Genomic DNA, 15509 nt, shown 5'->3' with positions numbered 1-15509 from the left:
ATTAGCACCCCAGCATAAGCCCCGACTGATGGATGCGCATCAGTGATTTTTTTTTCACGTCGCAGGTTTCTCAACACATGGATGTGATTCTGGCCCAGTCGCTCACCGCAATGTGGGGAGTTTGTTGGGGGGCTTTGAAATTACGATAAATGCTATCATGAAACCCAGCCAAGTATCAAATGTGCATTCAACAACCGCAGTAAGAAATGACAGAGATTATGACAGTTATGATGAATGTACGTACTTTTTCAAACCTTACGGTCATTCCACTGAGATACTGGCTCTCCATTTTAGTCTTCAGTGGCTATCAATACCAGCCTTCTTTATCTACTTCCTTCAATTCTTTCAAGATGTGAACTTTGCTGCCCAAATGACCCTATTAACCCCTATTCTCCACTGAAGACACCCCCACCAAAAAGTACTACTTTTGAGTTCACAGAGTTAGTCTGCATATTCAAGTGAAAACCCCAAACTGTCCAACTAAAAATATCAGGTAATTTAGTGCAGCTTGCAGCTTGTGTTTGTCAAACGTAATGATACATTGGGAGAAGATGTGCATCTGGACTGATTTAGTCTGGAGGGGGAGGGGCAAGCATCTCTACAGTAAATAAAGCGCAATGTCTCCCTCCTCTGGATGGACATTTTATCTCTCTCAATTCAACATGATTCATCAGAAGAGACTAAATGCAATGAAAAGGTATTCTGTATAAGAAAGAGTGACTGTAGAAAAACAGCCTTAGCGATATATAATTAGACTATTATTATATGTACATTTATATCGATACAAAATTAATATAAATTATTAGTAGTGCGGTATAATTATTTGCAGAATATTATTTTCAGTTTATCATTAAAGACAATCTTCAATAATTATTAAATCATTAAATATATTTTTATAAAACTATTACAATGAGGGGCTGCACAGTGCAGAAGTGGTTAGCACACAGGTCTCACAGCGAGTAGACCGGCGTTCAATTCCACCCATGGTCATCTCTCTGTGGAGTTTGCATGTTCTCCCAACCACATTCCAAAAACATGCTAGGTTAATTGGCGACTCCAAATTGTCCATAGGTATGAATGTGAGTGTGAATGGTTGTTTGTCTATATGTGCCCTGTGATTGGCTGGCCACCAGTCCAGGGTCTGGGACATCTGGGATAGGTTCCAGCACCCCCGTGGCCCTCATGAGGATTAGCACACATATATAGTATTTATTATAATATTGTATTCTCAATATATTTGTATTTGTTTAAAAATATGTTTATTTTATTTTCCTTTCCTTTCATCAAATGTGAACATTTTAAATGAAACAGGAAGTGAATAAATCGGTAATGATGATGCATGGAAAAGTGGTAGGAGTAAATAAGCTATGCTTCTTCCTACTCCTTTTCAGACATGTACAACAATATATTTTATTATTTACATTGTATAATAAAATGTCATGTAATAAAAGCAATATTATTAATACAATTGTAATATAATAATATATATAATTGTTTTGTTTATATGTTATTTATATTTCAAATATGTTTTATTCACTATGTATTTTTATTGATTTCTTTTTTGCTTTTCTTTCTATATAAATGTCAATGTCACTTTCCTTAACCAAATTTGTTAAGCATGTTTGAAACAAACTTACAATTACATCAAATACACACATTATTATTATTTTATCATATATCATAACAAGAATTATAGCAATGTTTTATTGTTATTTATAATGATTTGTTTTATTTTAGCATTTATGCAAGCACTGCAATTGGCTGGCGACCAGTCCAGGGTGTACCCCGCCTCTCGCCCAAAGTCAGCTGGAATAGGCTCCAGCACCCCCCACCCACCCACGACCCTTGTGAGGATAAGCGGTAGAAAATAATAATGAATAAATGAATGATAAAAGCCTATGTAAACTAAAGTGAACTGATGTTTCCTAGTAGTTTTCTATCCTGCCAGAAGGTGTCAGTCTTGTAGGTACTACTGCATGTCAGTCAGTTTCCTAAATATTTGATGTTGATTATTGATTGATTTGATGAAGATTTGGTATGAATACAACACAACCTGCACCATGAACAACATGACAACATGAAAGATAATTGTTAGAAATGGCACCAGCAGATGGATTAGACTCAGTTTGATCTCAGGGTCTCGTATTTGTCAAAGCAGCTTTTCCTGCACGGTAGCTTCTCGGCAGTTCTCTCGTCACCTCACGGGGAGGTCTGTGTGTCACACGTCCTCATCCGACCCTCCCACCCCATCTTCCTCTTCCCCTCTCCATGCTCCATGCCGGGTATCCGTGGGCTCCAGACCAAACAAGCAAACAAACAGAACAACAGAAAAGCCGATCACCCAGACAAGGTTGGGCTAAGAGAAATGAGGAGCGATCTTGTTTGCTTTCTGAGCCAGTTCCATTTCACTGTGATGGCGGAGGAGGCCTCCCAGGACTCGGCCATCCACATTTTTGTTTGACTTTCAGGGAGATCAAGGTGGTCCTCAGCCCTGACACATCATCTCCCTCCCGAATACACAACTGGCTGCAGCCTCCTTTACCTAAGCTATTCATTCTTTTCATCCAATTGTCAGTGCTGTCATTCTACACTACAGTATGGGGACCACACAGTTGCAGGTTCATGGGTGGACGACGCTGCTTTAATAGCTACATTGGCGTGCACTATTATACATTTTTTAATGTATAATGGGTCATTACTACACATGACTACAAAAAGTCACTTGGGTTTTGTTTGGTAACAATGGCGCTCACACTAAATATTCACACTCTGGACACATTCGGACATGTCCACCGTGAGGTGTACTTATGTTTGTTTACACTTTTTATTTATTTTACTTTAATTCGCTCAATAGACAGAGGTTACAAACTAAATCAAACCGCCCAAAAATGCCCAAACCACAATCCAATCTTCTTTTTACTCTGTGAAAGTTAATTTTCCAAAGGGACTTCACAATTTATTCTATGAAAGTTTTCCAAAATGTACACAATAATCCCCGATAAGATTAAGATTAAGATATGCCTTTATTCGTCCCTCAGTGGGGAAAATTTGTATTGCACAGCAGCAAGAGTACAGAATCAGTACAAAAGCAGTACAAAATACACAATATAGAAAAATAAACAATATGAACAACCCAAGTATTAACAAAATCAACAGTTTTTCCCAGAGTTATATACAATACAGTATGTAGATAATATGAAAGGAGATGAGATATATGACCAGTCTATACACTGAGATCTTGTTAGAGAGTTAATATGAGGCATTATGGAAATACTTCACATAGAACTTAGTATATTGCATTTATAGCCCTTAATATTGCACATGGAGGTTGATAAAAACATAAAAATAAACCCACGTCAAGCTATACCTTCATTCTGAACCTCCAACATCACTTCCTGTCCACCCATCACTTAGCTCCCTAAGGGAACCCATTGATAGCAACACAGGACATACTTATGTCTAATGTATTGTGTAATAACGAGTGACTATAGGGGTGTTAGGTCATGTCTACAGAGCTTTAATGAAAAAAAATACGCCTATCTCTATAGGTCTGTTTTTTACTATATTTGATTATTAATAGCACATAATATGAATACGATAGAAGCTACAGTGATAAACGTTGGACAGGGCGTTGCATGAAATGTTAATGGTTTTATTTCATTTGAACATGCATCAGATTACAATTGAGTGCATCCCATAATCAGTTCACAGTTCCACATGTCTAAAAGGAGTAGGAAGAAGCAAAGCTTATTAAATCCTACCCCTCCATCTGGTAATTTTACATTCAGTAACTGTTGCATTTGTTCACTTCCTGCTTTCCTAATAAAGTTTTTAGTTTTTTTATTTTATTTTTGTCACGTACTAAAGTACGAGGTGATATGACCATACAATGACATAATGGGTACCATAGTAACCGTCAATATAGTGATATGTATAGCACATCATGATTGGTTCAAGACTCTTCATCCTTGTATTTAGCAAACATCAACTGCTTGTATTGTTTCTTGAATTGGCTCATCGTTGTGCATTGTTTGAGGTCCTTACTCAATCCATTCCATAGTTTGATTCCACATACTGAAATGCTATGGCTTTTTAACGTAGTCCTAGCATAGAAGTGTTTCAAATGTAGTTCTTCCCTGAGATCATATTTCTCCTCTCTTGTAGAAAAGTATTGGATGACATTTTTAGGTAATTGTTGTTTTTAGCCTTATGCATTATTTTAGCTACTATTTAGAAATATCGACGTATGTGTGTGGCTTGTCAGAGCGTCACATCATCCTTTTGTGGTGAAAGCCAATTAGACGGGAAATGAACGCTGGAGACACTTTGGGTAAAAATGCAGATGAGCGGCGTAGGTGTGTTTGATTTGGTGACTCCAGCTGTGCCCGGAGAATTCCCCTGACCCATCATATGGACTGGTTGCTGTGTGAAGCCACACGTACCCCAAGGCGCAATACGCAACCCCCCTTCGCCCCCCTGCGAGCCTCCTTCTGAAAGGGCTGGCCATTGACCTCTCAGGCAAGTGGCAATATTTGCTCACCTGAAATACACACATCTTGCCAATTGGGGTCGGGGTGGGCCGCGGACTGGGGAAGGAGCCCTTGATGCAGCTGTGGCCCAGAGAAAGAGCCAGACCGGGAAGTTTTGTGGCGGCGGAAGGGCGGGGGGGCTCCCTTGGCGGGGGGTTGTTGAGCAGTGTTAGCCCTATTGTGTCTTGAAGGAGGCAGGGACCATATTTGTTTGGAGCTGTAGGAGGCTGATGAGGTGCTAATCTGTTGAGTGGCCCAGTCATTGGGCCTCTGTTCCCAATAGCCTGTTAGCTGTCAGGGCCTGTAAAAAAAGGCACAATTTACGGGCCCCCATGACCAGCAACTGAGCCATCCGTGTCCACGGGTAAGCAAACACAGATTGGACACTTATGTTGCTGCAAGTTTTACCACCGGGCTCCTGGGGTGACACGTAGGCAGCCCCCTTTTCAGCTCTCTTCATGAGCTGTCGGCTCCCTCCGTGCTCCTCTGTAAACACTACAAATTAGCCATCTGCATATGGATGGGCCCCCTCGTCCATCCGAGAAGGTCTGGCAGAAGATAGGCTCACCTCTAATGCGGACCTAATGTAAATTCTCTGCTATCTGCTTCTAATTTTTGTGCTGTGCATACAAAACAAGGATAGCTTTCAGGCACGGAGAGGGTGAGATTTTGTTGTGTGCTGCGCTCAAGCGTGAGGATAATGAAAGCGATGGCGGCTAACCGGCTGTCTAAGATGGGTCACAGGTAATCCCAAACTTCAATTTCCCATCAGCCTGGAATACCGATAAGACCGGAGTAGATATAAGACATTGTGATGGAAAAAAAAAAAGAAATGGAGCAAAAGCCTCTCTCGGATTACGTATGTGGTCTTATAGGTAGTAGGTCTTCAAGCACATTTCCACTATTACCAGTATTACCAGTATGCCTCATATAGCTTTGTCCTTCACTTCAATTTGGATTAAAAAGCTAATTTCCACAATGCAACTTCCTAATCACCGGTCCAGGTTTCTGTTCTCCGACAGCAGTGGCTCACGGCAGATTACAGCATGATGGCGTTGATATTTAGACATGTAGCTTCCCACGGGAGCTCGCCACTTTAATTAACATTGCACTACTGCTCCCCTCCTGTTTTAATTGCCTGCAGTCTGTGATTAAATGTGTATTGACTCTGCAGTTGGCCCGCTAATGAATAACAATCGGATGATTTGGTGATATTAAATCTTTTGGCCCCTAATACACACCAGGCACCCTTTTTACTTTGAAAGTTCAGACAGACATTAAAAAGGAGTCATGACATCTGAAACATGGACCCTATTATCCGCAATCCATTCAGTTAAAGCTAACACCGGAAATACATTAACATATTAAACTCTAAGGGCCAAAGGAACAATAAAGCAAATGGAAATAAAATAGAAATGTGAACTTCAATGCTATGAATGAATACATACAGTACATAATGTTATGTTTATATATATATATAATTTGTGTTGGATATACTTAAAAAATGTGATTAATCTCTCGTTTCAACAAAAAACTATAAACCCATATCTTTGGAATGTTGTTTAAGTAATAGCAATTCATTCATTCATTTTCTACCGCTTATCCTCACGAGGGTGCTGGAGCCTATCCCAGCTGTGTTCAGGTAAGAGGTGGAGTACACCCTGGACTGGTCCCCAGCCAATCACAGGGCACATATAGACAAACAACCATTCACACTCACATTCATACCTATGGACAATTTGGAGTCGCCAACCTAGCATGTTTTTGGAATGTGGGAGGAAACCGGAGTACCCAGGAAAACACACGCATGCACGGGGAGAACATGGAAACTCACACAGAAATGGCCGAGGGTGGAATCGAACTCAGGTTTTCTAGCTGTGGGGCTTTATAGCTTACAGCTAAGAAAAACTCAAAAGTTCAAACTTCTGGTTGGTGCTCCAATGAGAAAAAAGCTGCAAGCACTTCCTGAGACTTCAATTGTTCTCTTGGGGTATTTTCAGGTCAAAATGGTAAAATAATTTGATCGTTTCAGCCTTTCATCAACAAGGAAACGGCCTTCTGGGGGTCCGGAAACTGTTATGACCGGAAACTGTTTTTTTTTTAAACGGCTACCAGAGTGAGAAAATCAGAAAACACTGGCTTGTCAACTACTAGTCCATCACCTACTAATACCATCACCGACCTGTCATTGTCACATGACCAGAAGTCAACAAAATACCTGAATACTTCTATGTATGTTATGTTATGTCTAACTTTTTATACCTGACTGCTGCGCCCCGCCCCGTTTTTAGCCTTGTTTTAGCTCTGAATGAATGTTTGGATATTGTATTTTAATGCATCTTTTACTCTGTTTTTATTTCTTTTTCTCTACTCTAAGCGCTATACAAATAAATTGTATTATTATTTATTATTACTGCGACTGACATGACTCACCCCAGTCGATTGCAAATTCATTGCAATTAAATCAAATCAAAATTCCTTATCGCTGAGAAACAGGAAGTAGTTAACTTTAGTTTTACTAACATTAAACATAAAGTCCTTCCGTTTTCAATCATATGAAACTGAACAATATAATAATCATTTACTCCAGTTCTTAATTGATAGGGGAACATTGTTGCATTGGAATGCTTGGATAAAGTCAAACATTCTTTGAAAATAATAATTTTTTCAGAATTGTAATTGTAATAGTAAATGAGAAACATTTAGTGTCAATAAAATATAATATGCATTGTTTCATAATAATAATACTTCTGGAATGTACCAAAATGACCACTTCAATTTGTCTTCCGTCAATTGGAATTTGAATGGATTACCGTTTGTAACCCCTATCTATCTATGTGCATTCTTCCGTGTCATGTGATCCGTGCACCTCTTGGCATCCCACCTTTCAGTATTCTCCTCCTGTGGTCCCATAGATGAACTGTCACCTTGTGTGATAAATGAAGGGCAGCGGTCAACACGACACCCTTTAGCATCTGCAATTCCCCGGATACAGTCAACTTAAAGCATATCCAATGGCATTCCCGGGCCACATTCCTTTCAATATCAAAAGGTGCGTATTTGAGGATATCCTTAGTGCGTTTACGCCTGTGTTTGCGCCCTGACCCACTGGGGGCCAGCGCAATAACTTTGGATCCCCTCCCACATGCATCTCATTGCGCTGACCACTCTCGCTTTTTATTTAGCTTGCCTTGTGTGCCTTCCCAGTCCAGCCGCTTTTCAGATTCATTTCCAGGTAAACACAGCGTGGCCAGCCACAAACCTGCGGCCAACAGGCGTTGTCACAGCTGTGGCAGATAATGGCAAGTCCAAACTCCAACCCGGCTCTGGAATGTTTACTGTCACCACAGGCAAGTTGGCAGCAAACATTTTGTCCAGCTCTTTCTAAGAGAAAGGGACCTCTAGTTATTAATTTTATTTTGATGAATTACACGCTTAACCCTTTGGCTTACCCTGCTTTGTGGGTGCGTTCACAGGGGATACAAAAGCCGGAAAAAGGAGCATTCTTCAATCTTTCAATTTCAGCTAAAAGAGTGGGGGGGGAAAAAACCCTCACTTTGAAAGTTGAAACTTAAAGTTAACACACTCCTGCCAACAACTCCTGGGTGTTTGGAGGAATGTTCCGGGAGTTCCTCCCACAGTGCAGGGAGAACCTTCTATCCCCCCCAAAACCCCCCTCCCTGGCCTCCACCCAACAAGTCCACAGCATCCGAAGCAGCAGAGAATGTTGTTTTAGGCAGGTGTTGCACTGTCATGACATTTAAGCGCTCATTAAACTTTTGACACTTTGCGTTAGCTCGTGTCATAACATTGATTGAATGAATGCTGAATGTGTGAAATGTAACGCTGCCCATCATGGAGGTTCACTGACAGACAGGAGCAGAGGTGACTTCTTTTTCCCCCCCTCTCGTGCCGTCTCACTATGGGGCTATCCACATGGAAATGGCGTTCTGGGTGACCCGAATCGGTGTTATTCGACTTTATCTGTCATGTGACTAGAAGTGAGCTTTGACTAGAAGCCAACATAATATCTGAATATTTCTGTTGGCATGACTCCACCCAGTCAACATTCTCCTGATGCTTTGTTTGTTGTCGCCAACTCCATTCTTCTAGGTTCTAAGTCTAGAAATTAGAAAGCGGAAGATGACAAATTTAAGATCTTCGTCTATAGTTTGCTGTGTCACGTCTCTTCACAGCGCTACACGTACTCGGTGCATTACATGATTTTCACCCAGTAATCCGTTCCTTCTGGATGGAACTATTCACTTTTTTCAAACAGACAAAATAAAAATTTCTGTGTAGACAAGAACTATAAAAGCAGGACTTTCATCCATAAATGCAGTAAATTTTGGATAATTAAGGACGAATAAAGACATATTATCACTTTCTTTCAGAAAGCTATTGCTTCCACTCAAATATAGACTTTTACAACCTAAATATGCATCTAATTTTGCATTCATAAATATCATAAAATCTAACTCGAAGCACAAGTTCAGAGGGGATAGACCCTTTTTCATTGCTACTCCCAAAATGAAGAATTATTCCCCCCCATACCCATTAGAGTGGCCATTTTAAAAACTCCTCCTTCAAGCCTGTGAGACATTTTTGTTACATGTATTTATTTATATAATTAAAAATATATATTTTAGTGTCTTTTACTTTTTTAGACAAATTTAATGCCCCCCACAGATTTTATTTTGTGGCTTTATATATAACTCCAGAAACCCCCCCCCCCCCCCCCCCCCCCCCATTCTTTAAAATATAAGCCACATTCAAGTGTAAAATGTATGGTACTCATCATTAGTAACATAATCTGATGGCTGAACAGCACACATCTATGGAGCGTTCAAGGACCACCGCACAAAGGGCGAAATTTCAACACTTGGTGGGGAAAAAAATCAGCAGTTTTTTATGTTTGCTGTACATTTAAGATGTATTATCCCGTATATATCTAAATCATTTACGACTTCTGGCAAATGATATGTTTTAGGCAGAAAAAAAAACGAGTTAGTGTAATAAAGAAGACTAAAAAAAAACAGATTTTATTTTATATATAAATCATCTGAATGCGTTAATAAAAACAGCTTTATTATCTTTGTATAGTGCACATAATCATAATGAAAAAGCTTGTAAATCAATTTCATCTTATAATAAATATCATAAAGCTTGAGAGATCCAGTCATAAATTAATATATACATAATAAGGGATTCAAACTTATTGTAATAGAGTGATTATTTTTTTTTAATCCAAATAGATGGTGAAGAATGAATAGAAAGGGAGACAGCAAGAGATACATAATTATAAAAAAATAACCCAATGTGATTTATCAAAAGCAAAATGATAGAGTGACATCACACACACACTGCTTACGTAGTATAAGATGACCTGCTATTGCCAAGTTGACCTGGAGACTTGCATCCAGACGTAGATGCTATCAGCTATGATGTGCACCGACTGGCAACAGACAGTTAAGGCCCATGGCAACAACACATTATGTGTTATCAGGCTGCACTATTCTGTGTATTACACATGGGAACATATAAATGCCCATAATGGGAGGTGTGACAGAAACACACAGAAAGAGTTGATTCCACATTTAGTTTTTTTCACCAAAATCCAAAATGTGACCTTCACCCATGTGGGAGGATTCTGCTCTGTTGATGATTAAGCTTGGAATTAGCCACATGCCTCATTCAGGAACACCAGGTCAAGGACCATTTTGGAATGCTGAGGGTTTTGGAGGTCTTTCATTTGTCATGCATTTTATTACAAGATCTCCACAAAAAAACAGTAAAAATCTTAAATGTGAAACTTGCATAAAATACCCCCACCCAAAAAAAATCACTAAAATAACACCGACTGCATCCCTTCTTTGGTGGAAGCTGCAGTATACGTGTGCATGGTGCAATCCCCAATCCTCAAACACAGAGAGCTTTTTTCTCATGATCTCATTTCCAAGTTAAGCAGAGTCTGTTAGTCCCTCGTCAACAAGACAGGTTTACTCGCCTATACTAATGGGGCTCTATACTGATAGTTATGCTCCTGCGTAAATATGCAGTCAAATAGATGTACAACTAGTGACGCGTGGCCTCACCTTCGTGTTTGTGTCATACAAATATACAGTACACGCTGCAAGAAAGGAGGCTGCACGCCCGATTTAAATACACTCATACTATATCTATAACATGAAAAAAACACAAAAACGATGCATTTTTCTTGACTTTTTTTTCATATTTTCTTTTAGAGACGCAACAAAGAAGGGAGCAACTTCGAGTCATTGGCCGACAGAGGGCGCTATGACGCAGTTAACACACTAATTGAACAGGGAACTAGTTCCATTTGAGAATGTAGATAAGATCCTTTTAACACTTATCATCATTTAGATGCTCATCAACAAACACTATTTTGCAAACGCAATATTTCAGTATTTACAGTAACTTTTGATTCAATTACAATGAAACAGCTGTTATAATAACAACAATAATAATAATAATCTCAAAAAAGTATATCCCTAGTCTGAATAAATGACTTTTATAACACTTTTGGTTACTCCAGACACCAAAATAAAAAACACATGCTTATAACATGGATATAAAACAATACAAAGCAGAGAATGAACTGCAAAAAGTGATGATTGGCTGGTAGAAAAGCTCACTTTTTGAGTGCAGTTTTTTCCAGCAACAATGACTGTAACATTAGAAGTGTGTTCATGCTTTATTATATCTATTTTTTACAGCATCTCTTTGTTTAAATTCTAATGCAAAGCTTTCACAGTGACGCTAAATTAAAATGATGCATGATAGCCCAGCAGGAACAATGAGATGCACCTCATGCAGAAAGTAGTGCCACAAGATGATAGGAAATCTATCAAAGTGTTCCTTTTTTGAAGTGCACGCAGGTGTACAACTGGTGTGGATGCGGAGGGGGGGCTTGATGGTGGAGGAGGGGGGGGGGTGAAGCTTGAGGAGGCTCACGCCTAGGTGCGAGGAGATTATTCAAATAGGGCCCAAGGCGTACAAGTCGGGATTGGAGGCTTGGCTGGCGCACACAGCTATATCACTGCGTCAACTGGCTGAACCGAGCGTCATTTTCATCTGCGCTCACAAGCTGACGCATTGCGCGGCTGTCTCTCCTTTTTTGTGCGCCACTGTTGGACTTGGAGGGACAAGGCGGCCACACCGACACATGCACCAGTGGTCCCCAGTCAGCGGCTATATCCTTAGAGACACTTTTGGCTGTTTTTTTTTTTATTTCCTCTTCTGGGAGACGCTTGGTTGAAAGTCCTCCATGATGCTTGGAGCAGTTAAAATGGAAGGACACGAACACACCGACTGGAGCACCTACTATGGAGAGCCTGAGGTGGGTACCTTAAATATATATTTCCCCCCTCTTGTCTAAAGCCGATCCCATTTTATACAACTCAATATTAGCCCTGAGATAATATTAACTTTGTGATCAAATATTGACTTGAGGCGCCTCCAAATCCTCCCCCATCTCCACGCCGTGCACTCACTATCCTAACAAAGTTGCTTGACATGTAGAGAAGGAGGGGGGGGGGGCAAACTTTTCACTTGGTTTATAATTTTAGTCTATATACCTATCTACAGCAAATCACACTATTTTTTTCCTCATGTTTTCACTTGACAAACAGTAGAGATGTTTGATTTGGGGGTGCTGATTGGTTCAAATATTTGGGGATGCGCTCTTTGGAGTGTGTGTGCGTGGACTCTATCTACTAATTGATGGCTTGCGTGGAAATGTAGGCATTATGAGTTAGTTTTAGAACAAACTGCAGTAATGGATTTTTTTTCCCACACTGCTGCAGTATATAATAGTACTATAGTTCAACTGCATTTGAATAATATACTATTGAAGTTGTGTATTATAACATAACAAAAATAACATATTTTATACCACTGTTTACAACAGCAGCAATGCACTATTTAATACCACATTTTAATAGCACCTTTCATAGCAGTATCAGCACACTGATAGTACTATGAAATAGTACTGTTCAATAGTATAAGCGCACAATGGAATACCACAAAAATTGTCTTTTCACTGATGTTGTGATCTCCATCCACAGTGTTACACCTCCGTTGGCAACATGAACGCCGGCCTGGGCATGAACACAATGAACACCTACATGAGCATGTCCGGCATGAGCACCTCCGCCAATATGTCCGCCAACTCCATGAACATGTCCTACGTCAACACGGCCATGAGTCCCTCCATGACCGGCATGTCCCCCAGCACAGGCGCTATGAACGGCATGGGCGCCGGCATGACTGCCATGAGCGCGGCCCTCAGCCCCAGCATGAGCCCCATGACCGGGCAGCCCGCCTCCATGAACGCGCTGACGTCCTACACCAACATGAACGCCATGAGTCCCATCTACGGACAATCGAACATCAACCGGTCCAGAGACCCGAAGACGTACCGGAGGAGCTACACCCACGCCAAGCCTCCTTACTCATACATCTCCCTCATCACGATGGCCATCCAGCAGTCTCCGAGTAAGATGCTCACCCTGGCGGAGATCTACCAGTGGATAATGGACCTCTTCCCGTTCTATAGGCAGAACCAGCAGCGCTGGCAGAACTCCATCCGCCACTCGCTGTCGTTCAACGACTGCTTCCTCAAGGTGCCCAGATCGCCGGATAAACCCGGTAAAGGCTCATTTTGGACTCTCCACCCGGATTCGGGGAACATGTTCGAAAACGGCTGCTACCTGCGGAGACAGAAGCGCTTCAAGTGCGACAAGAAGATGCCCGGAAAGGAGTCCGGACGCAAAACGGGAGACGGTTCCTCCCACAGCAGCTCGGAGAGTTGTAACGGCAACGAGTCGCCGCACTCGAACTCGTCCTCCGGCGAGCACAAAAGGTCCATGTCGGACATGAAGGCTGGGCAGGCTCTGAGTCCGGAGCACGCCGCCGCCGCTGCCGCAGCAGCCGCAGCAGCAGCAGCAGCGGCAGCAGCCGCCGCTTCTGCCTCCTCCCCGCAGGGTCAGCACCTTCTATCCCAGCATCACTCGGTCCTGGCCCACGACCCTCACCTGAAGCCGGAGCACCACTACTCCTTCAATCACCCCTTCTCCATCAACAACCTCATGTCCTCGGAACAGCAGCACCACCACCATCATCACCACAAAATGGACCTAAAGACTTACGAGCAGGTGATGCACTACTCGGGCTACGGCTCCCCCATGACCGGGGCCCTCTCCATGGGCTCCATGGCGGGGAAGGCCGGTCTGGACACCTCCATACCTGACTCATCTTACTACCAGGGCGTCTATTCCAGGCCGATCATGAACTCCTCGTAAAATACACCCCAAACGGACTTCTGTGTGTACATTTGTAAAAAAAAAAATACAAAAAATATAGAATTTGTGTACAATATGTATTTCAAATATTTTGGACTTTTCTCATCGTTTTAGTTGTCGAGTTTGTTTAGTAGCCTAATTATTTCCAGAGGATGTTCAAGAAAAAAAAATCATGACAACTTGTTCACGTCTGCTGCAGGAATGGACTCCAAAGAAAAAAATGAGCTGTAAAATAACTTCTGCATAACTGAAATTGAAAACACATGGATTCCTTCAATCATTTGTGTAATTCCTATTTATGGCTTGTATATGTGTATTCTTGTAGTGACAAGAGCAGAATCTATATTAAAGTGTTATTGGTCATGTTTTCTCAAGATGATGATTTGCTGAGAAATGATTACAAAATATATTCATGCACAGATATTATTATTATTACATAATGATGTACCATGCTTATAATAATAATTATTAGCATTATTATTAGTAGTAGTTAGATGGAAAACACATGATTCAGATAATTGTTAACACCATTTATTTGATAGTTTATTTTAAAGTCCAGGCTAAATTATTGTTAGTAACAATTTATAAGATTTGTGCCCCATTTTAAACATTTTGCAAAATTAGTGTGCACAATTTAATTAAACATAATACATATAAATGCTATGCAAAGCAAATGTAAATAGCATTAGATTAGTATTGTTGTATTATACATGTATATATTTTCTAAATTTGAATGAAAGAACAAAATGCACTAATATAAATAATTTTGTGTAAAAAATGTGCCTTTTCCAATATATACACGAGCATAATTGCAATTAAAATATATATATATATGTATATATATATATATATATCATTATTGTAGATGTGCTATTTATACAATTTCTATCAATGACCTCATGATTACAAATATGACGTTAACGGTTAAAGAACGTTAACCAAGGCAATATTATATTATTATATTACATATAACGACTCTTTATGAAAAAACATTTTTTCCACTCCATCATCCAATGAGATGCCCCCCCCCATAAGCCACATGCATATGGCTGCAAGGAGACATTTCATGCAAACTTCCAATCATGCAAGTGCAAGACAGTAAAGTTTAGGCCATTGCATAAGATGAAGTGCCTTTTGTCACATAAAACAGCCCCCTGTGGCTCGGGAGAATAGTAGCTGTGTGGAGAAAAAAAAGGGGGGGGGGGTGCTGATTGCGGGGATGTGATGCTCTAACTTCTCTCCCTTCAATCTGGACCTCCATTGTCTCCTGTTTTACTCCCAAAGTGCTGGGACCCTCCCATCTTGTTAGATAAGATAGGTTACTTGTCATCCACATGAATTAACCTCAACCCCCTGCTGTGTCGAATGACTGTGGGGATATTTCAGTTCCAAAACCATGTTGCATGGTCTCCACAGAAGCAGACCTCCCATTTTGCACCTCCAAGGCAAACCTAATACAAAACGATAGCCCCTCTGCACCTGAAAATGTAGTGCGTACAAGTGTGTTTTTATTCTCTAGACCCCACTTTACGCATCGCACTTTAAACAAAGTGATCTGCGAATAAACAAAGCCAGTAAACAATGGAGTGCAGGCTATGCCCACGTATAGAAGAGTACACACACACACACACACACACTCTCTCACACACACACTGAC

The 15509-nt window shown here is 40.7% G+C and overlaps 2 protein-coding genes across 2 annotated transcripts in view; one reads left to right on the top strand and one right to left on the bottom strand.

The window, feature by feature from the left end:
* qpct (glutaminyl-peptide cyclotransferase) overlaps positions 1 to 15509 on the bottom strand; it is a 131039-nt gene that overhangs the window by 61485 nt on the left and 54045 nt on the right. The window lies entirely within an intron of this gene.
* On the top strand, positions 11538 to 14215 carry foxa2 (forkhead box A2). Its single transcript, XM_058090059.2, has 2 exons — positions 11538 to 11889; positions 12617 to 14215. The coding sequence occupies exons 1-2, from the start codon at positions 11818 to 11820 to the stop codon at positions 13850 to 13852; spliced, it is 1308 nt and encodes a 435-aa protein (XP_057946042.2). The 5' UTR covers positions 11538 to 11817; the 3' UTR covers positions 13853 to 14215.

Source organism: Doryrhamphus excisus, linkage group LG14 (assembly GCF_037039965.1).
Source record: "Doryrhamphus excisus strain RoL-2023G ecotype Guam linkage group LG14, RoL_Dexc_Guam_v1.1, whole genome shotgun sequence".
NCBI classification, from domain to species: domain Eukaryota; kingdom Metazoa; phylum Chordata; class Actinopteri; order Syngnathiformes; family Syngnathidae; genus Doryrhamphus; species Doryrhamphus excisus.
Note: the sequence above shows the minus strand (reverse complement) of the source record. Positions and strands in the feature narration are given on the sequence as shown.

Excerpts from the sequence above, each read along its gene's own strand:
- foxa2 (XM_058090059.2), top strand. The coding sequence starts at position 11,818 with ATGATGCTTGGAGCAGTTAAAATGGAAGGACACGAACACACCGACTGG. Across the intron at positions 11,890-12,616 it reads CCTACTATGGAGAGCCTGAG|TGTTACACCTCCGTTGGCAA; the intron begins GTGGGTACCTTA and ends CTCCATCCACAG.